The sequence below is a fragment of the Acanthochromis polyacanthus genome, chromosome 18 (genome assembly GCF_021347895.1).
Source record: "Acanthochromis polyacanthus isolate Apoly-LR-REF ecotype Palm Island chromosome 18, KAUST_Apoly_ChrSc, whole genome shotgun sequence".
NCBI lineage: Eukaryota > Metazoa > Chordata > Actinopteri > Pomacentridae > Acanthochromis > Acanthochromis polyacanthus.
In genome coordinates this window covers 25,061,397-25,089,193 of record NC_067130.1, presented here as the reverse complement: position 1 = coordinate 25,089,193, position 27,797 = coordinate 25,061,397, and the positions used below count along the sequence as shown (strand labels likewise).

At 39.9% G+C, this 27,797-nt stretch overlaps 1 protein-coding gene across 2 annotated transcripts in view; it reads left to right on the top strand.

The window, feature by feature from the left end:
• The window catches only part of slc12a2 (solute carrier family 12 member 2), a 72,485-nt gene that overhangs the window by 37,318 nt on the left and 7,370 nt on the right, over positions 1-27,797 (top strand). Inside the window, exons 14-26 of one of the 2 annotated variants that reach the window (XM_022213420.2) lie at positions 533-688; positions 1,865-1,964; positions 7,377-7,488; positions 9,625-9,765; positions 10,571-10,677; positions 16,230-16,309; positions 16,889-17,032; positions 19,386-19,433; positions 20,236-20,358; positions 22,137-22,248; positions 24,980-25,066; positions 26,780-26,915; positions 27,242-27,309. In XM_022213420.2, the coding sequence (XP_022069112.1) occupies positions 533-688; positions 1,865-1,964; positions 7,377-7,488; positions 9,625-9,765; positions 10,571-10,677; positions 16,230-16,309; positions 16,889-17,032; positions 19,386-19,433; positions 20,236-20,358; positions 22,137-22,248; positions 24,980-25,066; positions 26,780-26,915; positions 27,242-27,309 (1,414 nt within the window). The remainder of the gene's footprint in view (positions 1-532; positions 689-1,864; positions 1,965-7,376; positions 7,489-9,624; positions 9,766-10,570; positions 10,678-16,229; positions 16,310-16,888; positions 17,033-19,385; positions 19,434-20,235; positions 20,359-22,136; positions 22,249-24,979; positions 25,067-26,779; positions 26,916-27,241; positions 27,310-27,797) is intronic. The other variant, XM_022213421.2, reaches the window with a different exon arrangement.

Below are 27,797 nucleotides of genomic sequence, written 5' to 3'. Positions count from 1 at the left end.
AGATTTGCTTTCTAGCGTCCTGAGATTTGGATAGAGACCACAACAAATAGCGATTGCCAAGTAATGTGGAGGTTTTCGTTCACTTCTCATCTCTAGTATGTTGTGGGACACTCGTTGAGACTATCTGAGCCGGTCAGTGTGGGGACAAAAGCACGTTGGGGCGGACTTTGATGCGGGAGGGCAAGGGGGGGCGTACTTTTCGCTAGCTGAGCTGCGAAGCTGCCTGCCTGGCTAAATACTGGAGCTATGTCAAAAATTCATTTCTCCATCACTCACATGTATGAAAAGACATATGAAAACAGACCCCAGGTTGATAAAAACCGAAGTTCCCCTTTAAGTAATCTCCGGACAAATACAACTTCTACTGCATTTTACATAGGAACTGTATTTACTCAGTTTACCCAAATTAATATTTTCGCAAGCTCTATTCCACACATACATTATGCGATTATCACTCTGTGCATTGTATACATATTCTAAATTCACTTGCATTTTGTTGCCATGTCGAGATTCATTGTCATTGGTACTACAGGGTGGCGCCCCAGCTTCAAATACTACAACATGTGGGTCTCCCTTGCTGGAGCCGTACTGTGCTGCGTGGTGATGTTTGTCATCAACTGGGCAGCTGCCCTCCTTACCAACGTCATCGTTCTGGGTCTTTATATCTACGTCAGTTACAAGAAGCCAGGTCAGTCACCAAGCACACTTTTGGGCAATGAGAATGAGGGCAATAAGTTCATGACAACATTTCTTGTTTGTAGCACTGATTTCAGTGTTAAAACATTTAAGATGTTGGCACGAACTAGACACCTATTCCTTCAGAATAGTTTTAAAAATGTACCCACTGGCTTTCATAGGACACTGCATGATATTGATATAATGCGTGATGCTGATGATTTTCAGTCCTCTCTGTTTCAGTTATTTTGTTTCATTGTGACATACACACATATAAATGTCTGATTAGTGTAAATTCCTTATATAACAGGTGAACGAGTACATTTTGTTGGAAAAACAGTTTGAAAAGGCAGCTGCTATAGATAAATTAAAATGTCAACATCATAGACAGAGAATGTGCTCTGAAATATTTGAATCATGAGCTGAATGTTGAATATGTTTTAAACAAACATTACTCAATTAAGACAACCTACTTCCCAAAAATGTTATCCTAACTTTGTACCATTTTAGTTTTCAGAACCAAATGTCAGTAAAGTATAGCAAAAGATGGGAAATGTAGATTAGCAAAAACTTTAACATAAAGAGCCAAATGGGCTCACTGAAATTAGCTTAGTATTATTATTAATTTCAGGCACAAGTGATTGTCATTAGTTAGCTCTCACACATGAAAGAACTCAAGAAGTGAGACCATCTTATTCTTATTATTCAGTTGCTACATGTGGTACTGTACATAGAGAACACATGTAAAACATATACACTAGGACAAATTAAACAGACAGTCCTGGAATTTGGAGTCTGTTTCCCCTGTCTCCAGGACTAGCACCTGTCTATGCATTTTTTTTTTAAAATGTCGGTCTGTCCTTTACCTACGAGATCAATTGTAATCAGATGAAGAAATATGTTTTAAACATTACAAATTCATCAACAATCTGCTACATAATACTGAGCTGTTGTTCCATCCTCCTCAACACACATTGTTGCACCTCTTCAAACACAAGTCTGATCTTACAGCTCTGAACGCACACCTGTGTGCACACTCAGTTTGACATGCAGCTACACACACATAGGAGGCCTTGTCACTGACTCTAACACCACATGGATCAGACATCCTTTTACCCTGCTATCTGACCCATAAACACACTCGCTAACTCCACTGTGTGTTTTTGCCTGCATGCGTCCTCCCTTCCAGATGTGAACTGGGGCTCATCAACCCAGGCCTTGACCTACCACCAGGCCCTGACCCACACTCTCCACCTCAGTGGGGTGGAGGACCACATCAAGAACTTCAGGTACCGAACACGAACAGGCCTGTAGTTACTACGATTAGAGCTGAAATCCAGCAATCTTGTGACCCCTGAAATGAAGATGGTCTCAGTTATGGCCAAGAACACAAACAATTAACCATAGATACAGTATATTACCATACTGATAAGATCTTTTCTTTTTATGCTAAACAATTATCCATAAACTGAAATTTTGACACATGTACAAGTAGCTACAGTGCTGTGAAAAAGTATTTGTCCCCATCCTGATGGCTTCTATTTTTGCATATTTCTCATACTTAAATGTTCCAGATCATCAAATGATCAAATTACCAAACTCTGTGCATTCTGCTGAGTCCCTTTGTACTTTTAAAAGACAATTGAAGACTCAATTGTTTAGAGAACACCTTGGCACTTAATCTGACTCCACCTTAGGGGTAGAATAAGTCAGCATTTATTTAGCGCTGACAAAGATTTAAAAAAGGGGGGGGGGGGGGGTTTGGCAATTCTTCTGCAACACCTTTGACCAATCGTACTTGAAGCACTTTTTGCACTTACTACAGGTTTTTCCTTATGTCTGAATTCTTGCTTGTGTTGTACGTCGCTTTGGACAAAAGCGTCTGCTAAATGAAATTGTAGAATTGTAGAAATGAATATTTCTATTTATTTATTATTAGACAGAGATAGCCCATGAAAGAAAAAATTCAGTTTTTACGTATGATTTACTGACGATTCATTGAACATGTACAACACCCCTATAAAAAATGATTGCGCCTGGTTTAGACCAGTCCCTCTAGGAATTCGCAAAATTTTGTGCGGCCTTGCAATTTTGTCCAATTACCGCAACTTTCCCGCAATTTTGGCCCACCTTCCATGGGTTCCACCAATCATAGTTGTCCCCAGCGAAAACCTAATGCACATACGTCACCGAAATCACTTCCTTGTTTATGGTTTGAAGATGCAGACATGTGCGATACTAATATCTCTTCATATACCAGTGTAACCACTTGGTGGAAATGTTCACAACTTTGTATAAGAAACAAACATGAACATGTCGAAATATGTTTGTTTTACACTAATCTGTTACTCTTCTGAATATATCTGTGGTACTGATTTATTGAAATAGCATTATATTATTTGGATTATAGACTTTTCATTTGTTTCCAAAATTTTGGGTCACCCTGTATTTAGGTCACGCGATTCGGTACGTACACATGCAGAACACAAACCTGTCTTGGTGGAGGACTGCACTCTCTGTGCTGTTCTTGTTAGTTGACGTGACAAGCCATGAGCGTGTGTGTGTGAACACGTGTGTGCCAGGATGTGAAATTAACTTTTTAAGCCACTGACAGATATGTCAGAATATGGGAGTTCCGGAGAGACCCGGAATGTAGTGGCAGCACGAGTCTCGCTCTCCCCTACTTTTCAAAGACAACTTTAACTTTTCAACACCCCAAAACTTAAAAATACTCCAGGTCGACAGGCAAGAGAAATCTTTGCTAAAATGGCCTCGAAAACGAGCAAACAACAGAAAAAAGACAACGCTAAAAAGGATGAAAGTCGTGCTGCATGCAGCAGCTCATGTGCAGCTAGCATTGGTAGCCAGCTATAGGAGCACCGTGCTGCACTTTCAGCAGATATTAAAGCGGCCTTCACGTCACTGGAGGAAAAACTGACCCAAACAGAGGCTACAGTTGCAGACCACGGTCAACATATCACCTCAGTGGTGACCAGTATTACTGCATTGGAGGAGAAGATACGCTCGCTGGAGCAACAGTGCGCAGCACTAGCCGATAACAACACCAAGCTAGCAGCCAAGACTTCAGATCTGGAAAGCAGAAGTCGTAGAAAAAATATTCAAATCATCGGCTTGCCATAGTCCATTGAGGGTCCCCGACCCTCGGCCTTCTTTTCGGATCTACTCTTGGAGGTGTTTGGCAGACAGATCCTACAGTCTCCCCCCGAACTGGACCAAGCGCACCACGCGCTCACAGCCAGACTACCTCCTTGAGCAAAACCACGGGCTGTCATCATCCGCTTTCACCGCTTTCAGACGTGGGAGCTGGTCGTCCGGGAGGCCCTCAAACAGCGCGGTAAACTTCAGTACCAAGGGAAGCCCATCCACGTCTTTGAGGACTACAGTCCTGAGGTCCTCGAGCAGCGCTCCAAGTACCGTGAAGTCATGTCCAGCCTGTACAACCTGGGGCTGAAGCCATCACTACTATTCCCAGCAAGGCTAATGATTACAATGGAAGATGGATCCTGGAAAAGCTTTTCCTCCCCTGCGGATGCCTCTGAGTTTGTGGTCTCCTACCGACGGGAATCACCAGTCCAGCCTGATGCGCCGACCGGAGCTGGAGCTGAGGACTGAGGACTGCATCAGCTGGCCCCGCTGTGTTAATAGCACTGGGGACGTATGTACCACCCGGTCTCGCCCGCTACATTGAAAGCATGGAAAGTGTGTATATATGGAAGCCCGACCAGGTACCATTTATTGTTATACGTATCCTACAAGGTGCTTCCTGTTGGTTCTATAGGTGAACTGGGACTTGTTACTGAGAGTCGGTTTGGCTGATGCAGTTTGCATCGTATGTTTATTGTTATAACAGTTACATTAAGGAATGCTGTTTAACTGATACTGCCAGGTTCTGTTTCATACCATACCTGTTTATATAGCTATGTCCACTGACGACTAGAAGCAACCTATTGTCAAATACTGTTGTGCCTTTTTCTCTCCGCTGACAATTTCTTAAAGGGCCGTACATACCTATGCAGGTGCATATTTCTTGGACTTTCTCCATTTACTAAACTATTCAGTTTTCCCCTTTTTTTTCTCTTTTTTTATTTACCCACTTTTGCAGCCAGCCTATGAGATGATTGCCTCTGGCAGTGTATGCAGATGTGAGGATATTGTGTTTTTCAACACAATTTTTCTTTATGTCACACACTTCTACACCCTCAGCAACATGTCTGGATGCACTGATTGGAATATTATTGGAATATGTGTGTTTGTGAGACTGTGACACTCCTGACTGACTCGTCGTCTCTTCAATAGAATACACTTGGCGGGATCCAGCTTGGGCCCAGAACGCCAAGTCAAAGAGGCTGAACTTATCTCTCTGGGTCTGCTTTTGAACTGAACCATGTAGTGAGCTTGAAGCAAAAGCTGGAAGGCTACAATTTCTCCTGTGGGGATGATGAGTGGTCCGCTTCTTCTTGTGGTCCAAATGCTTGGGTATAGATGGGGCTGGTTGATCACTCCAGGCAGCATTAAGTGGATTGTTTTTCCTGGGCTGCTGACTCTTTGGATTCTGTGATCCCCAGTGTGACTGTTACTGTTATTAGAGGAGCTGGAGGGCGTGTGGATTCTAAAAGTCGGTGGTCCAGGTGGATGACACACAACTTGCGTGAACGTGCGTCAAGTAAGCGGGTAGAGGCCTTTATCTTTTATCTGCAGGCAATGAAACGCTGCTGCTCCCTGGACTGGACTGGAGGATGAAAAGGGTTTTCTCCCAGCATGTGACCTCCTCTATGCACTCAGGGAAACTGGACAAAACCTTTTCGATGGTGCGTTTTGCCTGGGGAAGCTTTTTGCCCTTATAGCATGAGCTGTCAGCATGGGCATTTTCTCCTTCAGCCCCACATATCTCTGCTGGAAAGACTTGACCAGAGGGGTAAAGGGGACTTATTTTTTTTCTTGTCCGACACAAGCTGTTCCGAAACACCTTCAAAAGGATTAGTGAGGTGGAGTAGGTCCAGTGTTAACATGAGTCCAGTGTGGATGTTGCTACTTGGGCGTGTTGTGGTCATGCACACCTCACGGATGTCTAATCCTGAAATCTTGTAGCCACAGGGACACATTCCAGATGGCAATTTGTTTTCTGCCATTTCAGATTCAGTCTGGTGTTAGCTAGGTTGGTCAGGCGAGATGGCTAACGCTATTAATTTTGGGTCGAGCGGCTATGGCAGGCTACAGTGACCTAGCTAGTGAGGTGAGTAGTGCTTGTGCTACCAGACTTGGTGGCCATGTGTAGCGAGTGTCGTTAGCATGGTCAGCTAGCATGACTATGGTGAAGCTGTTTTGTGTTTCTCAACAACCCTGATGGGGTTATAGAGCAGGTGCATAATGTAGCCCTTGCAGGATAAGAGAACAAGTCAGCTGCTCACTGCATCAAAAGCAAGTATTGACTGTTGATTGAATAAAATGGTTTAAACCTTTTTGATTGTAGATCGGACCATATCTGCTCAAAGTAAGCAAGCTGAAGACCAAACCTGTTCTCTGTACTTTGCAGCTTCCATTACTTGATATTATGGGCACATTTCAGTCAGCTCTCAAACAGTGAAAATTTCAGTCACATCAAGAAACACTGATGTTGTATAAATACACCAGTTTGCTTAGTAACTAAGACCATATACTCCAAGCAATGCTTCACTGTTACACATCTCAGAAGCCCAAAGCCTCAAAGCTTAATTTAACTACATTTAGTTATATTGTTAATTTCAATCCAAGCATGCTCAGAATCATTCATTGTTATTACAGGTATGTACAGCAAAACATGATACGTTGTATGATCGTGTGTCGACAGTATGACTCCCCTATAGGTTGATTATTGAATCAATCAGCCCTATTTGTGGCCAAAAGCTGCGTGGTTACTTCATGGAGAATTTGTACAGGTTTCACATGCACACGGAAAATGTAGTAAATGTGTAGAGATGCAGGAAGACAACCAGGAATTCAAAGAAAGACAACATTAAAGGTTTATTCACACAGGCTATTAATAGGAGTAGGATACACCTTAAAAATGACTGGCAGACCAGTGACTGATTGTCAGATGATACTTACTGATGTATTTCAACTGACCCTAAATGTCCCTAATGCTGGTTGTGTTATTTAACCATAAAAAGCAAATGTTATTTACTTTACTTTTCTATGCCCCCCCCCCCACACACACACACACACACACACACACACACACACACACACACACACACACACACACACACACACACACACACACTTATGTTACATGTGTTTTTCACCGAAGGCTTGGTTTGATGTTTTTGAGGATGTATTACTGACAATGTGCCTTTGGACTGTTCCCAAGGCAGCAAACCAAGCAGGAGATTAAAAGACATCTGATGGTGTTATCAGAAAGACTTGTGTTCCTCTGAACTCCTACTTCTATCCTCTCAGTGCTTCCATTAAATCCCATGGTGCTTAACATATTTGCTTTGATGTGCGCTACTCTGTGTGTGTGCGGGCGTGTGCGTGCACGCATGTGTGCGTGCGTGTGTGTGTGTGTAGAAGAATACAGGCCACTGTGAGGTTTGTAATGTTGTCACAGCAATAAATAATGTCCATTAAATTATTTATACAGTGAAATAGGATACTGACATGTTGATGTTTTTTTATTTTCTCTTGAATGTGTCTCACTGTAGACCCCAGTGTTTAGTGATGACTGGTTACCCCAATTCTCGTCCTGCTCTTCTGGATCTGGTCCATAGCTTCACCAAGAACGTAGGACTGATGATCTGTGGCCATATTCGCACGGTGAGCGTCTACTCTGTTGTTGGTGTTTTGTTTCCCTTTTATGGTTTTCATAAAGATGTGTCAAAGGCCTATAAATGGTTTTAATTTACCTCAGAGATTCATGAAATTCTCAACTCAGGACAACTATTATGCTATTGATGACGGCATCCAATGAAATGTTGCACGTTTTAAAGAGGCTTATATTCAGAGTGTGTGATGTCACACAGACAACATTATTCAAAGTTATTATCAGGTGTGTTGGTATGAATTAAATTATTGCCAAAATCCCACTTTGTTTTGAGATCTTGTGACATAATTTTATCATCAGAGGGTGTACGAAAGGCTCTGAGCAGAAGAACGAGCAGTAATTGAAATGGCAAGCTCCTGAAAAATTTGGACAAAACCATAGACTGTATATAAAGATGGACGTAGCATCTGGCTCCAAAAATGAAGCCCACCCGGAAGTGTCAAAAACTTGCAATATCACGCCGTCCGCTAGGGTTGGCTCCAAAAAGCTTTTGCTCCATAGACCCCAGTTCATCACCGGAAAAAATAAAATTTGATAGACTGATTTTCTACAGCTCAGGATTTTTTTTCCGTTAGTTTTCCTGGTCAAAATGAGAGATCAGGTGGCCGATCTTAAAATAAATCAATACTGAATTTTAAATAAATCGTTAAAGTTGGCGGAGCCAGGGGGCGTGGCTATACTTGATAGACAGGCTTGTCTGGAATGATTGACAGCAACAGAAGCCTCTGCGGTAAAATGTGGGTGGGATAAGAGAGTCTTCAGCTCTCAGTCTGGCCCACCCATTGGCTGGTCCTGCCCCTAGTTGCTCTCCGGTCCAGCCTGTTTGATGACGCTTTTTACGTCACTGGCTCCAAAAAATCCAAAATGGAGACCAGGAAGTAGCAAAATCCGGGCTTCATTTTCTCGGCGTTGAAACCAATGGGTGACGTCACGGTTAGTTCACGCCTGGACAAAACAGAATGCAAAGTAGAGAAGCAGAAAAACATTTGATGTTCTTGTACCCCATGAGCCAAATGTACGAGTAGGTGCTCCTGCACCTATGAGAGTTCAGTCAAAGAGTACAGAGACTGCAGCTATTAAAAGGAAAAATTGCACCAGATTAAAATTTGTCACTATCCTTTTCAAATTATTCTTCCTGTGTAGCAATGCATCGCTCATAGCACTTCTGCCATTCTATAATTTTGGGGAATGGGAAGGACTTGCATGGAGCCAATCTGGCTAGTAGAGCGCTTGGAGAGCTATAACTGTGTTGATGCCACCAAAAAATAAGAAAATGCATTGGGCATACACCATTCTTTGGGGAGTTTACACTCAATGTTCTCAACAACAACAACAGCAATACTAGTTTTGAGTTCTTTTGTTCAGACAAATAAAGATTAGATAGATGTTGATTACCTTGCTTACAACAATAATAGTCTCTGGAATGCTAAATACTGGGCAGGCTGGTTTAGTCAATAACCTCAGATGGCACCTGTAAGGGACTTGGCAGAAGAATGTTGCCTGTGAAGGGCATTGAGGATCACCAAGGACCCCACTCACCCTGCCTGTGGACTGTTTCCTCTCCTACCCTCAGACAGGAGGTAGCACAGCCTGAGATGTAGAACTGTTAGGTTTAAAAATAGTTTCTTTCCCACCGCCATCCGTCTTTTAGACAGAGGACTGTAAATATCAACATAGACACTTTCAACTGCCTTTCACAAGTGCAATTACCTTGGGACATGTGCAATAGCTTCTTACTTATTCTCTGGTTTCACTTATTTATTTTCATTCACTGCACTATTGTACCAATAGTTATAACTTGTTTCATTTTGCCTCAGGTATTTTTTATTATGTGTGTTTTTCATCACTGGCCCTGCATCGTCGTGTTGTTCTGCAGAGCATCTCTGATGTTATTTGCCTGGATGACAACAAAGTAATCTGAATCTGAATCTGAGATCATAAACGTGTGACTTTGGAGTCAAATGCGAGCAGAAAGGTCCTGACAATGAATGCACAAAGAGGATAAAGCAAAAAACAAAAGATATTTTGAGTAGGGCTTTGTACTACAGGTTTTATTTACAGATTTGTTAATGTGATCTTTAATTTCAGAAAGGCAGAGGAGCTAATTGTTTTTGTGTGTCTTCCTATAGGGCTACAGAAGGCCAAACTTCAAAGATCTTGCCACGGACCAGGCCCGCTATCAGCGTTGGCTGCTGAAGAATGACACCAAGGGCTTTTACACACCAGTGTTTGCTGAGGACCTGAGACAGGGCTCTCAGTACTTACTCCAGGTAGAAAAAAAGCTCAATGTAAACGGTACAAAAACTAATAATTGTATGTGTGTTGAGATTCATTAACAGGAATGTGTCATCAAAATCCCATTGAAAGACCAAAAACTTCTGACTCTCTGCTCCAAGCTCACTGAAGACTTACATCTTAAAACAATTGTCAAAATAATTCTTCTAAAACAAATGATAATGAGTGTATGGCTGCAATCATAGAATGTTCAGATTTAATCATAAATATCCAACAGCACTGGTCAGAAAACAATTATAAAGGAGGAAACGAAACTGTGAAAGAGTGCAGTCAGTTTCATGATGACTGTTAAAATACAAAAGAGATGCTTCTTTAAATGGATTTTAAAGCATGGATTTATGTGTGAGAGAGAAAGACACCGAGAGAGATACAGACATCCATAGCTTGGAATAATGTCCTATGATCCTTATCCTAAAAATGGTGTTTACCATCTTGAGTTGTAGTACACTGAAGCATTTTCTGATATCCCAGTGTGCTCCTGGTGGGAAATAAAAGCAGCAGGCAAGTAAAAAATGAAGTAGTGCTCACAGAGATGAGTCATACCTAGTGCTGCCAACATTTTCATCTAAACTGTTGAGGCTGGAAGAGATCACTTGCCTGAGAGTGAATAATGTGTTAGTGGAATTGGCCCCATAATGCAAGCATCAGGCTGATCGCTGCACTCACCCACTGTTTATATTCTTAATTTCCTGTTCCAGAATGACAGTGCCAGTGATTGTTACAAAAGTGGGCAGCCTTTAACGTGACTGATTTGTGATTTTCATTCTTGTTCCTCTCAAGGCTGCTGGTCTCGGTCGCCTCAAGCCAAACACCCTGGTGATGGGCTTTAAGAACGACTGGAGGGACGGCGACATGATGAACGTGGAGACTTACATCAGTATGATCCAGTAAGTAGAGCAGGTTCAGTCATTTCTGGTTGTCCCAGTAACATCTGCTGATACTCTACAAACCCAGCCAAGTTACACGTAGAATCATGGTGAATGTAGTGTTTGTTTGTTTGTTTTTATTGTTTGTCTGTTTTTTCATCTGGAAGTTTGAGTGTCTGAGTGCCAGGTGTTACAAAGCAAAATATCCTCTTACAATCAGAGATGTGTAATATTTGGGCCAGAACATTATGAAGACTGTTGTCTTTTTTTAAATAAATATTTTTATTTAATTTTAAGATTACAATTACAAACATAAGAACATAAACAACATTTCCCTCACAGACATCAAGGTGCTAAAGATGAAACATAGACACGTACAAACATGCAGATGACATACAGCACAGGCACAGAAGGCATTGTGCCAAGTAATACCTCAAAGGCATCAGATACTCTGAATGAAGACTGTTTTCTGATAATAACACCTAGATTTGTGCGTAGGAGTGTAAAGTAGAGGTCCAGCTCGTTTATAGTAATGCATACTCATACTGTATGTTGTCAGTTCAGTTTTCATAGTCTTGAAAGAGTACTATTAAAACTGCTGCCATTACAATGACCAAAACACTGAATACAACATTTGAAGTTGAGGTATTGCTCAAGATCATTTTCATTATGTACTGATGTTTATCGTTTTCAATATCCAATGGTAATTGTTTAGTCTGTAACAGTGGCTCTAAACCTATTTTGCAGTGAGACTCTTCTTTTTAGGGTGACAAAGGGTTTTGCAAACACCACCACCAGCCTCCTGCATGGCTCCTTGTAGACTCAACACATTTAGTGTTTGAACAATTTGTTCACATTAGCATAGCAACACTGGTTTAGCGGTAAGGAGGGGACAGCGAGTTGGCTGCAGACAGAACATCATATTATTGCAAGTTTATGTTTTGCTTGTTCAATAAGTCTGATAAAACGTCATGCCTCTCTCAGTCTCTTCTGTCTGTGTTTGTCACAGATTGATGGAGACAAAAAGTCACTCAGAACAGGGTTGAGCCAACAGGCATTTTATTTCCTAATGCATTGTTTTAGCACCCTTCCCCCAACCTTTAGTCATCCCTGGTACCCGTAGCTTAAGATCCATTGTTCTGTAATATGACTACCAAAACTCCATGTCAGAGCTGACCTGAGAGATGCCTTTCAGTGTCTGAATAACTAACCAACACCCAAAGATACTCAGACTTATGGTAGAAATTCCAGAAGCTCAACCAGAAGACATTTAAAGTTTTTGTTTGAAAAATGGAAATGGACAATTCATCGATATACAGAATTGTTAGACAGTCATTAGGAGTATGTTTTTATGATTTATGGAAGCCTCAGCTTATCACTCTGAATGATCTTAAAACATTTTTTTCCTAAAGCATGTGTGTGATGTCACTGACATAGGACCAGATTAACCTGTTTAGTGGCCCTGAGGTAACAGGTAGTTTGTGGTACCTTAAATAGCCAAGAATGTATTTCACATTTAAACAGTACAATTTGGGCGTCTATGTGAAACAGTAATGCATGTGTTCCCTTCAGACCTCTCTTATTTAAATTTTTTATAGGCTTTGTGCATTCATTATTAACAAACACATATTTAGTGAACATGGAGTCTTCAGTCTCAGTTACTGTCAGGGGCCCAGGCTCAGAGACTATGGCCAATCATTGCCATGATATCTTCACTTTGCTCAAACTCATTCTGATAGTCTGGGACTCAAAGTATTTCTTGCAGATGCACAGTAAAATCTGGCACTGCCACACGCACTCTTCATGTACTTGTATTAAGACAGCAGTCCATTCTAATACATAAACATCTGCCTCTGATAAATATGCACTCGGTTAGTGATAAATCTGGTAGATACTTATTACTCAAGGGCACATTGCATAGTAAACCCATTTCATTTTTAAATATCTATTTTCCCCTGTTCAGTCACTTGACTTTATCACACTTGCTTTTTCCTCCTTTTTTGACTGGATTTGTGACAATTCGATCATAGCTGGTGACTGTAGCTGCTTCTTTTCGTCATCTATGGATAAATCTCCCGCAAGACAGGTTACAATATCAAAAACGGCCAGGGCTCTTTTGGACACCTGTACAGAGCTTGAATTGGTTGATACCTGGTGGGTACTACACCCTAAAGATAAGAAATTTACATTTTTTTCAGGAGTACATAAAACAAGTTCTAGGATTGAGTTTGTGTTTACCCCTAAGATTTCACTGGGCAACATTGTTAATTGTAGAATTGGTGACATAATTATATCAGACCATGCACCTGTTTTTGTTGAATTACATGATTTAAATGCAAATTTCCGAAATTTCAATTGGAGATTTAATAATTTCCTTATCCATGATCCAAAGTTTGAAAAGTTCCTGAATGACCATTTAAATCATTTTATACAGGATAATAAGACCCCGGATGTATCCCCCGGGTTACTCTGGGACACTTTAAAAGCCTACAGGCGTGGTCTGGTTGTATCTTATTCTGCTGGGCTCAAAAAGAGAACTCAAACGGAACAAAGAAAACTAGAATTAAAGTTGCATGAATTACAGATCAAATACAACATTTCTCCTTCTGCACAGTTAAGAGGCAATATTCAGGTGACTAAGACCGCTTTAGAGGGGTTACTGACAAAAAAGGCTGAGAAATCTGTATTTTTTATGAAGCAGAGGCTATAAGAATTTGCAAACAAACCTAATCGTTACCTTGCCAAGCTTCTTAGAAATAAGGGATCATCTCGAAATATTTCTGTCATTAAGGATTCCTCTGGTGTGCTTAGCTGCGATAACACAGTGATTAATGATGCATTTAAGACATTTTATAAGCAATTATATACTTCTTAACTCAAATCATCCTATTATCAAGATATGTTTTCCTTTTTTCAGAACCTTGACTTGCCCCAAATTACAGGATTTCAGAGAGAGGAACTGTCTAAACTAATTACTCGCAGTGAAATTCTAAAGGTAATTCAGCAGTTACCAAATAATAAGGCTCCAGGACCGGATGGATTCAGTGGGGAATTTTATAAGAAATTCAGCCAAACCTTACTTTCTCCTCTGTCTGAAATGTTTGATTCTTCATTTGCAAGTGGTGCTTTACCTCCCTCCCTAATGGAGGCCAATATTTCATTGGTTCTGAAGAAGGATAAACCCCCAGAAGAGTGTTCCTCTTATAGACCCATATCAGTCTTAAACATTGATTTGAAAATTCTTGCAAACATACTGGCCTCACGCTTAGAAGTGGTCTTGCCAAGTATTATTAATGATGACCAAACAGGTTTCATTAAGGGACGATACTCTACACACAATGTAAGACGTCTACTTAATCTCATCCAGCACTCCTCCGCGTTCAATTCTGATGCCTTGGTTATTTCTCTTGATGCAGAGAAGGCCTTTGATCAGCTTGAATGGCCCGTTCTCTTTTTTACTCTCAAAAAATTTGGTTTGAGTGATGGATTTATTAACTGGATCCAAATCTTATATGCATCACCTCTCTCTGCAGTGATCACTAATGGTCATAACTAATGGTCGTGGAAGCTGCCATGCAAGGCAGCTAACCACGACCCATCAGGAGCAATTAGAGGTCTTACGGTATCTTGTTCAGGGACACCTTGACATGAGCACGACAGGCCGAGGATCGAACCGGCAACCCTCCGATTGCAAGACGGCCACTCTACCCACTGAGCCATGTTGCCCCTTGTTCTATCTAAAAGAATTTTATCAAAGTTAAACGGTTCTGTAATTTCATTTATTTGGAATAGAAAAAGACCCAGATTAAGATACAGTTACCTCTGCCTTCCAATACGTATGGGTGGACTCGCAGCTCCGTCGCTACCACCCTACCTTTGGTCCGCTCAGTTGAAATTTCTTTTGGAATGGTACAGATCGGATCAAAGATCAATCTATTTAGGTGCTGAGTCTGCTTCTCTAAAAGATATCTCTTTGTGGAACCTGCTTTACATTTCCCCTTCGAAATCCTCAATTTTTACAAAGGACAATTTGTTGCTAAAAAACATGCTAATTATTTGGCACAAGGTTAGAAGCTTGGGAGGTTAAAAAATCATCTGTCATTACTCACCACTATTCATCAAAATCCTGATTTTATCCCAGGCCTCAATGCAGGGTTTGTTGAGTGGTTTCGCAGGGGAATTGAAACAGTTGGTGACTTGGTTGATGGAGATACAATTATGTCATTTCAGCAAGTGAGAGACAAATATGATATTGGTAGTGGAGATGTTCTCAGGTATATGCAGGTGAAACATTTTATACTCAGTAGATTAAAGGAATGTGATGGGCAACTGTCCATCTCCCCTATGGAATCTTTGATTCTAAAAACAACAAAACTTAAATCCTTTTCGAAATCAGTTTACAGCATCTTATCCGAACATAATAGGGACAATTCAGTTAAAGTTAAAAGGCAGTGGGAAGCGGATTTAGGACCTATTACAGCCGAATCCTGGGATGACCTATGTAACCATCCTTTTAAATCTCTTGTTTCTAATTCCATCTGGGAGAGACAATTTAAGATTCTGCACAGGCTCTTCATAACTCCCGAGAAGAGGCACAAGATGTATTCATCAATATCTGATACATGTAACAAATGTCATTCTGTTGTTGGTACCCTCTTCCACTGTCTGTGGGATTGCCCACCTATTCTGCAATTTTGGACATCAAAGCTCTGTACTATATTTAAGTGTCAATTGAGTTTGGGAGCTCGGACTTGCCTTCTCGGCCCTGAGGACGAATTGCCGGTACAATTCGTAAAGAAAGACCTCTTGCACATTCTACTACACTGCGCTCGGAAGTGTATAATGGTGCAATGGATTTCGGACAATGCACCCTCCCAACATCAGTGGCTCCAAGCTGTTATTGCCATTATACCAATGGAAGCTTTTTCCACTCTGTTAAAGGACAAGCCATATACATTTTATAGGACTTGGGACCCTTTCTTGGACTATTTGGACTTCTCCTCGGCACAAAGATTGCGAACTGGCTTATTGTCCTTGGCTTGGCCAAAGGAATCTTCAAATTAATTAATATCCACCATTTTTTGTGTGCGTTTTGTAATGCTCTGCTTTCCACAAAATGTTCAATAAAAATAATTATAAAAAAAAATAAAAAGACAGCAGTCCATGTGAAATCTGTTTCCCTGCTGAACCGTAAACCGGTCATGTGAGACTGTGTAAGGCACTTAAGCTGAATGGGTTCCCTGATTGTAGAATGTGGGGATTATGGTTTTAGAGCTGAAGGTCAAAGATTGCTCAGCCCCACATTATTAAAATCACAGTTAATACGCTCAGTAATGCGCCCATTACTTTCAATCTAGTGTGCCACTCTGGCAGTGTACATACTTTGAGTTTCCACCTGTAGCAGCGAGAGAGATGCTTGAACCTGACATTTATTGTGTGAATATCTCTCAGCAGTGTTTATCTTTCTTTTAAATGTTCCATGTGTTTCTGACTTGAGTCTTGTATTAGTTGACCACAAAGTGCTTTACACGTCCACTGCTGATGTGACCCTTTTGTTTGTCATTTTCTTTCAGCGATGCCTTTGACTTCCAGTTTGGTGCTGTCATTCTGCGACTAAAGGAAGGACTGGATGTGTCACATATTCAAGGACAAGGTATCGGTGCATAGACACACAACATGGTTCCACAGAAGTTTTTACTAGACTTACTCAACTTCAGAGTTGCATCCCAGCATCAAGTTTTCACCTAGATGTTCTGATTACCAATCAGAAATCCAAAGACATGTGATGAAGAAAAGCATTTTAATTTTTTTTTTATTTGGTAATTTCCTGTAGAGTGATTGATTGCTTGACTTTTGAGCTCTTGTCAAAAATACAAACTGCAGACCTTGCAATATCATATTATTTAGTCACGAGTATGGGTAGTATGGGTAGTATGGGTCAAGCTCCAAAAATCATCTGTCCTACATTTCCCATACTACAACTTGCGAGCATCTTCGGTTGATACGATCATGGTTATGGCAGTTGGGGCACAGAAATCCAATGTTTAGTTTTATCTGAATACCACTTTAATCCAACCCATTTTAGTGTGTCTGTGTGAAGACTGCCTAACTTTGTAGCTGTGATTGATTTTCTTTATTTCTTGTAATTATTTCCAACTTTCATTCTATTGTTTTACCTTTTTATGCCTTATTTTCTCCTCTTCTTCTGTCCTGTCATTCCATTTTCTGTTAGATGAGTTGCTGTCTTTCCAGGAGAAGACGTCAGGAATGAAGGATGTGATCGTGTCAATAGACACCAGCAAAGATTCTGATGCTGACTCATCCAAGCCATCCTCCAAGGCCACCAGCCTCCAGAACAGTCCAGCTATACAGAAAGGTCAGCCAGCCCCAATATCACTGTCTCTACAGTCACTGTATTTACTTTCGCATTCCCTCTTTATCTTGTCTACCAGGTAAACTACAGAAGAAAGTTGTTGTTTAAAGTGATGCCCAAGTGAGAGTACTAACATGGCAGTAGGTAAATGCAAACACAAGTTGTATGCTTGCAGTTAAAGGTCTTACTTTCAACAAATAACATGGTTTAGATTTAATACAACTATATGGGGTGACTTAAACTTTCATACATAGGAAGAACAAATCAAGCTAGAAAAACTAGCCTGTTCTCTAAGTTCTTCTAGGTTATTTTAGGTTATGTGTTTGAGACTGAGCCTCCCTCTTTAGGAAGGGGGCCATGTGGCTAACCTATTTCCAGTGAGCTCTTGTTTTGGAAAGTGAGTGACTCTTTCTCTGTCAGTGTGTGTAAAAGAAGTAATGTTACCACTATGAAGTGTTTGACAACAGAGGTGATCAGGTCTCAGCAATCGGCCATAAAGTGGATCTAAACTTCAGTTTTCCAAATGTTGTTTACAGAGTGGGTAACACTGGGGCCTTGTGGAAACTCTGATATCTTGCTGAATTTTAGCATTTGTTCCACCTAACTGTATAAATGTTCATCTTTGCACGGATTACTGATATGTCAGTCATTTCACCAAATAAAGTATTTGGTGAAATGAAGACCTTTAACTGTAAGCACCATTATGCAGGACGTCTCCCAGAACCCAGGCAGCACCTAAGCCCTCTAAATGTAAGGGAAACCCTGCATTTTTGCAAAGTCAAGCCATTAGAAAACATTCATGCCATATTTTTATTTTTGCATTACTCAGCATTGCTATGATCATTTACACTGTGTGCGTTCATGATGTTCAAGCAAAAGTTCAAGTCATGACAGGGAAATGTTTGCATCCAGGAAATATGTGTAACACTGTTCTCTCCTATGGCTTCCCTTATCATGCCTACATACACATACGCTGACAGGAAGTTGCCCCAGAGACCCATGACCTCAGTTGTCCCACTGGGCCTAGATTGTTAGTCCACAGATGTCTTGTGGCCACACTGTGTGTTTGTGTTTATGTTTATGTGTGAGAGGTCACCATCAGTGTAGTGTGTAAGTGCCACGCACATAACTAAAGCAAGCAAACAAAGAAACTGTTCCCAGATTGTGGGAACTGTAGTACTAAACATTCTCAACTTCAGCCTGACCGCCAGGATCCTGCAGTGTGGATTCATGAAGGTTGGTATGGGATTTGTGTTGATATTTATATTCAAACCCTCTCTACCATTGCATGTTTTCTGGAAATTTATATGTTTTGCGGATGTTTCTACAGCGCAAATTTCTTTTTCTTTTTTTTTCAGAAATGGTTGTCTGATTGATTTCATTTCAGTCTGCTTTATTGCACTTTTCATTATTAAGATGGCACAACTCAATACTTCCCGTTGCTGTTTTAAACATAATGTACAGCCTGTTAAATGTTCTTCCCTAAACATTGGTAGGTACTGTTTAGTATCACTGACAGTAACTCAGCAGCACGAGAGGAGAAAGCAACATAGGAGTGAATGTAACAGAAAATTGAAGCAGTGTTTGTTAAAAAGGACAACGTCAAAATGGCAAGTAGTAAATGACTTTGTAACTGCACTGATGCTATTAAGTCAATGTTTAAGTGGCAAGTTTACAATTTGAGCCATCATACGCAGTGCTTTTAAAGTATCTTTATTTGGGACACACGTCATTAAAGAGTATATCAATGAATAGCTACATTGTAACATAGAGATAGATATGTTTTTATGATCCTTTCAGAATATTAATAGTATTAGTACTAGTAGTAATTATATTCTACCCAAATTAAGAGGGCAACACACATTAGTTCAGTGAGGGTATAAGAGGTAGCAAAGTGAACATAAATGCCGTGGTTTAGGTCATCCTGCTAGTCTCAGCCATTTTTATAACCAAATTTTTGTCCATGAAAATTGTTTACCAATGTTCTGTGTAAGCCAGTTTGATTTAGCCAGTCCTGGCTTACAGCAGCTGGTTTTATTGTTCAGGTGATGCCAAGGAAATTTCCAGAAATCAGAGGGAAAAACTGAGCTCCTTGTTCAAACTGCTGCCAGTGTAATAATTTTAGCAGCGGTTCCTGTTATTCCATGGCCCTCAGTGGCAGTCTGTTAACATGAAGCTTACTGTTCTCTTGAAACCATGCTATCTACTTTCCTCTTCTTTGGATATGTTTTATAAGTGTACAGTTAACTTCATCTTGCCTCTTCACCAAGAAACCTCAGTTGTAAGTCGATGTCACATCAAATCAACAGTTCACCTCAACTGTGACTTTTTTTTCTCCTTTGTTTCATATTTCCAGATGATGATGATGATGGCAAAGCTACAACTCAGCCCCTGTTAAAAAAAGGCAGGAGATCTTCTTTTGGTTGCCATTAACCTTTTGTTTTCTCTTTCTGCTTGGTTTTTCTGTCTTAGGCTCCTTTTGTTCTCTGTTGTGTGCTCGTTTCTTCTTAAGTCTTTTTTTCCTTTTCAAATGCTGACTCTTTCTGTCGCTTAATTTTTAACAGTATGTTTTGAATTCTTCTTGTGCTAACATACTGTCCTGCACTCAGCTGTCACTGTCTTGTATTTCTCTGTATCTGTCTCATGTTTGTGACTAGCTAGCTATGTGGCTTTTGGAAATAACATTTTGTTTTTTCCTCTTTCTCCTGCTCTCCCTATAACAGTGCCCAGCTTCTAGCTCAAGCCCAGTCTCTGAAGCTCTACTGTATTTGATAGTGCTTCTACTTGATCCAAATCTGCAGTTACTGTTTGTGAACGTGTGCCAACATTTCAGTTTCTTCCAGACTGTCTTTAGTCTCTCACTTGCTGCTTCTTCTCCCCCTGGAGTTGACAGTATGTCTGCAGCTTTCTTTTCAGGATGAAAACTGTTCTCCTGTTTTCATGTTTCCAGCCTGTCACAGCTTCTATCTCTTCGTTTGCTCCTCAGAATTAAAATTGTTTCTCCTATGTAGACAGTAGAACTCATCTGTATCACAGCTATAAAGTGTAACTGTAAAATACAACTCACACTTCCATTTATAAAGTAACAAGTTAAAATTATAAGCAGTAAAACTCATCATTACTCAGTTCAGTTCAGCTGATTTGGTGTGTGCGTCTGTGTGTGTGTGTGTATGTGTGTGTGTGCATGTCTCTAACCATTTCTACAGACAAGAAAAGCCCAACAGTACCCCTGAATATGTCTGACCAGAGGCTGCTGGAAGCCAGCCAGCAGTTCCAGAAAAAACAGGGGAAAGGAACGGTGGATGTCTGGTGGCTGTTTGATGATGGAGGTGAGTCTGAGAAAAACGGTTAATAACCAGTAGATGAATAATAGAATGGCAGTGCACTAATTTTAATTTTGTGAGGACCACTAAAAAGCAAATAACAAAAAAAAACAAAAAAAACAGATAATGCCTGTTAATGGTAAGATCTGAATGTTTTAGAAATATTTTTCAGACTGAGAACCAGACATCACCTCAATTGCTATGAAAAGATAACAAATTTATTGGTGGTTAGTCAATGTTTATACTGTGAACTGTCTTTGATTTTTGTGGTCAGGTTACAGAGTACAGATTTGGTATACCAAAAAGTGTTTACAATAAGATAAGAACCACCTCTACAGCTTGTCATAAATTATTGGTTGTCAGCAGAGCAATGTAGAGGCAGAAGGAATTAAATGCAGGTACTAAAAATGTAGTTACATCCATATGTGTAAAAAGAACAAATCTCTGTTATGTGTTGATCATGTGACCTGACAGAGACAATATGACTCATACTATATTTGATAGAATGATTTAAGGTCTCTGTCAGCTCAGTTGGGTGTAAAAAGATGTTGCTAGAGACATGACTCATGACTTATAGCACTGTGACCAGTGTCACTTCATATATGGAGTTTAATCACCATGTGAGCCTCTTCACTTTTTACAGTAGACACACTGACACTCCTGGGTGCAAGCAAAGCCTTGTCTGGACTGTAACACTATCACTTGTGGCTTAGTTGTGAACTGCTGCTAAAAACTGACTAAAGTATATATAATAAAGTATGCAGGCCCCTTAACTTTTGCATACTTAGTTGTACATTTTACTTTAAGATAATAAAGTTGATATCTCTAAATATGCTTTAGTCACTCAGCCAAACTCCGGACTGAAAAACATGTGGAGAAACCTGTAGATGGCACTTCACAGACACTTCCCATCTAATTGGCCAAAACCTGTGAAATCTGCTTGGAGAAATGGAATAAACGGCCCAAATTCAGGTGTATGAAGTCTGTTGAGATGTAGCCAAGCAGACTTGAAGCTCTAACTGCTACCAGTGGAGCATCTACAATGTACTGAATTCAACTTAAAATACTTGTGAAACTTCTTTAATAATGCACCATGCCACAAAGCAGTAAGGGTTCAGGAATGGTTTGAGGAGCACAGTGAGTTTGAGGTGTTGACTTGGCCTCCAGATTCCTCAGATCTCAGTCCAATCAAGCATCTGTGGGATGTGCTGGACAAACAAGTCCGATCCATGGAGGCCCCACCTCACGACTTACAGGACTTGAAGGATCTGCTGCTAACATCTTGGTGCCAGATACCTCAGCACACCTTCAGGGGTCTAGCAGAGTCCATGCCTCAACAGGTCATGGCTGTTTTGGTAGCAAAAGAGAGACTAACATAATATTAGGCAGGTGGTCATAATGTTATGCCTGATCGGTGTATGACGTTGCTAGTTTATGTTTGTCAGCTTGATTTGATACACTGTTTGATGACAGACGATTCTTAAGAGCTTTAAGGTCATCCAGATCCTTTTGTGTAATTTTTCTTTTAAATACTGCAATGTTTTTGAAATGTTCTTTCAAAATTTGCTGTTTATGTTCCTGCATCAGCAGTGGTTGCCAATGGTTGGTCAGGGAGCTTGTATCGAGGGGACTAAATCTGGTGAATCTTATTTGCTCAAGTAAAAAACGCCTTCAAAGCTCTATGGTCTTGACTTGAGGGCCCACCACCTGAGAGGCAGCATATATTTAATGATTACATCACAGAAGGTGTAAGTTGAGCAGCCATGTATTTTCTCCCCATTTAGGACTGACCTTGCTGATCCCGTACCTGCTGACCAACAAGAAAAGGTGGAAGGACTGCAAGATCCGTGTCTTTATTGGAGGCAAAATCAACAGGATTGATCATGATCGCCGAGCGTAAGTACTGCACATTCTCACTGTCTGCTGTCATTTATTTTTAATATTGAGCATGATATTTATTTATAATGTATATGATATTTTTTATATTGTAGTACCGTATATATGACATTTAATGAGAGTAGGATGAAGCTAGAAAACAGCTGTTTGCAAAACAATGTACCGCTGAGACAACACATAGTTTTAATGTGGTAATAATGTACAACTGAGACAACACACACTGTCAAAATATGTGTCAAATTTGTACATTTGAAATTGTAACAGCATTTTATATTTATCTATCGATCCATCTATACCATAGATGGAGAAACTTTAATACAAGTAATAACTCTGAGTGAGCTTGAAGGTTTGTTGTTAGCCTTGGAAATGGCAATTTGACAAGAAAAGGTCCTCATGTTAAGTTTTGTGCTGAGGAGATCACAAGATGTGGAGACTTTAATTTTTTTTGTATTGTAGCTGCTATTGTCATGTAGGCGATTGCATGATTTGTTTTTAAAAACCCTCTTATGACATTCTCAAATTTGCTTGGGACAATGGAAATCGATGTATAGCACAATGATTTTTTTGGTCCTCATTATGGTGAATTATAGTTAGTGAGCAGACACCACCAGGATGTGTCTTTACAGAAGGCCACAGTGTTTAAAACTACAGCAGTCCTCATCTGCCCTGTGCTTGTGTGCCTCCTGGGTTACGGCTTCATCAGAACCGTTAGTGTCAGACCGGAAATGCTAAAGTACTTCTTACTGTGGGAGATGCTTTTTTCTCATCAAATATAATTTCTGTTTGTTTGTAATGTAAATGTGTTGGCAGAAAGGCCTGGAAAGTGGACATACACATTCAGTTGACAATCCTCTTAGCATCACCAGAAATCAACTGATAGGTTAATATGGAAGGAAAAGCTCAGTGATTTTAGACATGGCTTTCCTTCTGAGCTGGGATTTTTATAGGTCTTTTGTCTGTGTATTAAATATAGAGCTGTAGTCAGGATGTGATGAGTCAAAATCAGCTTCTGGCACCAGGTGGTACAGGGAAATCATGGCTTTTTTCTTCTTTTTTTAAGGATAGCAATCTTTTTTAACTTCATTAGTGACTGATATGGGGTGGGGTTGGGTGGACTGAGTATTATAAAAATATTTTTGAAATGACTTGTTTTTTTTCATTGACATTTTATTCTTTTTAAGAATTTGTTTATTTTTTTAGATAAATTATTAAACAAGCCTAACTTAACATAAAGACCAAAACCGATATTTTTACAAAGCTCTAACAGAAAGATACCAACACCTTTGAAGCTCACTAATTAGCAATGTTGTGTTGTTTGTGTAATCTAAGAATGACCATAAATTTAAACAATTTGTGGCTTTAGGTGGTGTCTTGTGCTAGAATTGTGTTGTTAAAGGACAGTTTTTCCATCCACCCAATGTTTGCTTTACTTACTGCAAAGTACAAACACAATGGTGCCAAAATTGACGACCTCACTGTAATGATACCACATACCATAAAACTCCCTAAATTTTACATTTCTGTAGACATTAGACCAATAAAATGCACTATGTTAATCCAGGAGCTTTAGAGGCACTGGTTGTGTTTATGGTAAGTTAAGCAAATAAAATGTTGAACTGTTCCTTTAAGGTTTTAGCATTTCCAATGTTGTCTTTATCTGGCTGAACCTTCATGACAGAATCATTTTTCCGCACAAAATTAGCTCTGCTGCTCTGTTACCACACACACACACACACACACACACACACACACACACACACACACACACACACACACACACACACACACACACACACACACACACACACACACACACACACACATAGTCTCTTCTCCAGTCTCTCTGCCTTTCTGTTATTGTCTGCTACAGCTGCCTCCTACCTCCTTTTGTTGGATAAAATTAGCATGGTGCTAGCACTGGAGCTTTTTATCAGTGCCAGTGCACTTTGAAATCCCATTTGTGTCTGTTTACTGCAAAACTACAAATTGTCCATTTCAACGGATCTCTAATGCATCAGTGTTTTCCTGTCAATGACTGCAATGCCTGTTGCACGCATTTGCACAACAGTATTTTTTCCAGTTACAGAAGGATTGCAGTGTGTGTAAGCTTATTACACGTAATATAGATTGAAATTCACTGCATCACCACAGCAACGGCAGTCAATGAAAAGTCACAATTTTAATAACTTAAGGTTGTTCAGTGGCGCAGATTATTGAATTCACTCTGGTTAAATCCCTCGGAGGAGTCCTGTAAAATATACAGACTGCAGATTGTAACAAAAGTGCAAAAATGGCTCGGTAAATTCAAAATGGCTGACTTGATGTGGCTCTACTAGGTTTTGTTGTAAGTCTTTATATGATATTGTGCCTGTCAAATTTTGCATATGTAGGTCAAATATAATGTGGGGGCTTTAGCTTTGAAGTTCTGCCGTAGTTACTATTGAATCATTTTGCCACACCCATGCAGAAGAGATATAAACCGTATCACTTCTTTGAAGTTGAGGCTGAAGGAAATGACTCTGAGACACAGAATGCTCCCAGTAAACCCTCTTCTACCTGTTTCCACCCTCCCAGCTCTATGTTCAAACAGAGTTATTTAAGGCAGCTTCTCCTGGCATTCAGGATGAATCAGTGCCACTATCTCTGTCCACTGTTTCTTTTACTTTTAAATATGTGCTGCTGGTTTCCAGTATTTACCCCAAAGCTCTTTGTCTTTGTTGTTTCTTTGTAGAATGGCCACTCTGCTGAGTAAATTCAGGATAGATTTCTCGGACATCACTGTGCTGGGAGACATCAACACCAAGCCCAAAAAGGAGCAGTAAGTCCTCTTCAATAAAGCTGAAAAAGCAAGGTTTCTATCAGCTCAATCCAGTTTTCAATTTTGACCATCATCCCTCTCATATTACAAAAACTTATTACAGACATTCGGGCTCCAATAGGACACACAACACTAAACGTCACTTCTCCAGTAAAAGCTGATCATTTTAAGACGAATCACTGTTATTGACCTGTGTTACCAAAAAAGAAAAAGAAAGAAGTGGGTGAAAATATATATTAAATGAAGACGGTATATCTGTATGATAAGAGAAAATTTTTACAATAATCTAAGAAGAGGGAAAGTTGAGCTAATTTACTTTAGTCTTTTTACTATTTTAAATACTTAGAGGAGCAGGACTTTATATTGCAGTAGCCCAGAGTTAGGAACATGTGACAGGAGCAACAAAACGCCCAGAAACAGAAATGTTCAGATGGTTATTAGGTGAAAAGTAAATCAAACACAGTTTAAATTCCTATTACCATCCTTTATCACTCTGTAAAATTTAAAACATATTTACATTATGTATGTCAGGTCAGACTTGAACCTGGAGGTAGCGCTGTGCACTCTGTTGTGAAGCTGTGCCCGGCACGCTCACCCTTTCTCCCAGGTATCTGCAAGTTGGTCAGTGAAATATGTGTGAGTCAGTGGAACTACACAGAAACTCATTTATTTTTGAAAAACATCTGTATATGTCTCAGAATTAAATATAACATTCTGCATCTTGATGTTGTAGCTCAACACTTTAAAAGGTAAAATAATTTGCATAAATTGAAATAGAAATGCATTGATGATGTTCATGCAAGACGTCTGCCTTTATATATCATCATTGAAGCACAATGTTTCACCTCTATCATCAGCTTAGATGAATATATAGTGATCACAGGTGAGTGGAACTAGTGAATGAGCGAATCATTTTTGCCCTCGTGTGGTCTCTTTGTGTAACATCAGTAGTAAATGGGCTGGAGAAGGTGGCACGCTGACAAATAGGCTTGAGAGCATTTTAGTTTGCTTTGGACTGATGAGTGGAAAACTGCACTACTGATTTGTGTTCTACGTATCCACCACTGATTTCAATAATACCATAGTATTCACAAAGTTCATGTCTGAGATCTGCAAACACAGTGACATTTGTTAAAAGAAATCCAAACCAAACAATCTGACAGATTAGAAACATTTCTTGAAGTTAGTCAAACTTATTCAGTAAATATTTACAGCAGATATGTTGAGTCAGAATTTTCTGTTCTCCTTCATGTTCTCTCTCAAAGTTTGAAGGCACACTGCCTGCTTCAACTTTCACCTGCTATACGACATTGTGTGAACATTTAGTTTCTCACAATGAGGGATTATTACCATCCTTGCTTTGACTTTGACCTCCAAATAAATCAGCTTAAGTTAGTCTAATAAATCTCTTTCTTTGTCTGTTTCCTTAATTGTTAGACCAGACAGATCTGATCTGGTCTGTGTGGTTTTCTTTTTTATGGCAGGTAACTTTTATTAATATTGCTCTAGTAATTGATAGCAACCAAGGCAAAAAATATGGAACAAAGTTCATGTTGAAATATACTTTTTAAGTCTCTCCTTGATCACATCTCTGGTTACAGTTTTCACATTTTCATGAAGTTGAGTGAACACAACTGAAAACTTAAAGAATGTTTTGATGTTGTTTCCTGGCTTTCTAAGTGGGTTAATCATGAAGTTGATGTTGTTACGCAGTGTGGCAGCCTTTGAGGAGATGATTGAGCCATATCGCCTGAAAGAAGACGACATGGAACAAGAGGCAGCTGAGAGGCTGAAGAACAGTGAACCATGGAGAATCACCGATAATGAGCTGGAGCTGTACCGTGCCAAGGTCTGTACACACTGTATTTATTCTAGTTCACTGTGTACTGTATTCTTCTGTGTATTTTAATTTCACAAGTCTAATATATTTAAGTTGGTCTTCAACAAGTTCCACATCACTAAGTGTTTTAAAGCCTTTACAACACAAGAAAATGTCAAGAGAGTGAATGGTTTGCTAACCTTCTGCCTGGTTTTAACCGGTCTGTTAACAGAGTGGAAACAGTTGAGGTTAAGCATGCTCTGTGGCTTTGAGTCTGTGTTACAGCTTGTGATAATTATCTGTTTTGTTGATACCAGAATGTTTGAACTCATGTTTGTGTTTGTTTTGTTCTTCAGACCAATCGTCAGATCAGACTCAACGAGCTGCTGAAAGAGCACTCAAGCACGGCCAACCTCATTGTAATGTAGGTTGCTTCTGTCTGTCTGTTACCATGTGTGCATGCATGTGTCAGTTTGAGTTTTAGATCTTTAAAATGAGGACATTTTGGTAAAGTGAGAACCTTTATTGGCTGGTCCTGCCATTTTCCCCACACACTAAAAGAGCAGCTGAGTTGATTTATTGTTCAAGTTAGAATTAGGTTGATATTAGGGTAAAGGGAACAGGAATGCTTAATGTCAAGTAATGTCCTCAGAAGCATAGCGTTTGTGTAATAGTTTCTGTAACAGTAAATGGAAACAGTGTAAGCAGGCTGTTTTTTCCTGGAAGTGGAAAATTCAGCCTAAGGGATGAAGAAACTTGATTTATCCTAAGCCCATTGCAACATGGGACATGGAACATTGCTGGCTTTGTGACAGCATTCTAGTCATTCAGACTAGTGGAGTAATGTGGAAAGATCCTTTCCCTAACTACATCACACAACTCATAGTACCTTTGCTTGTGTGTGCCTATCCA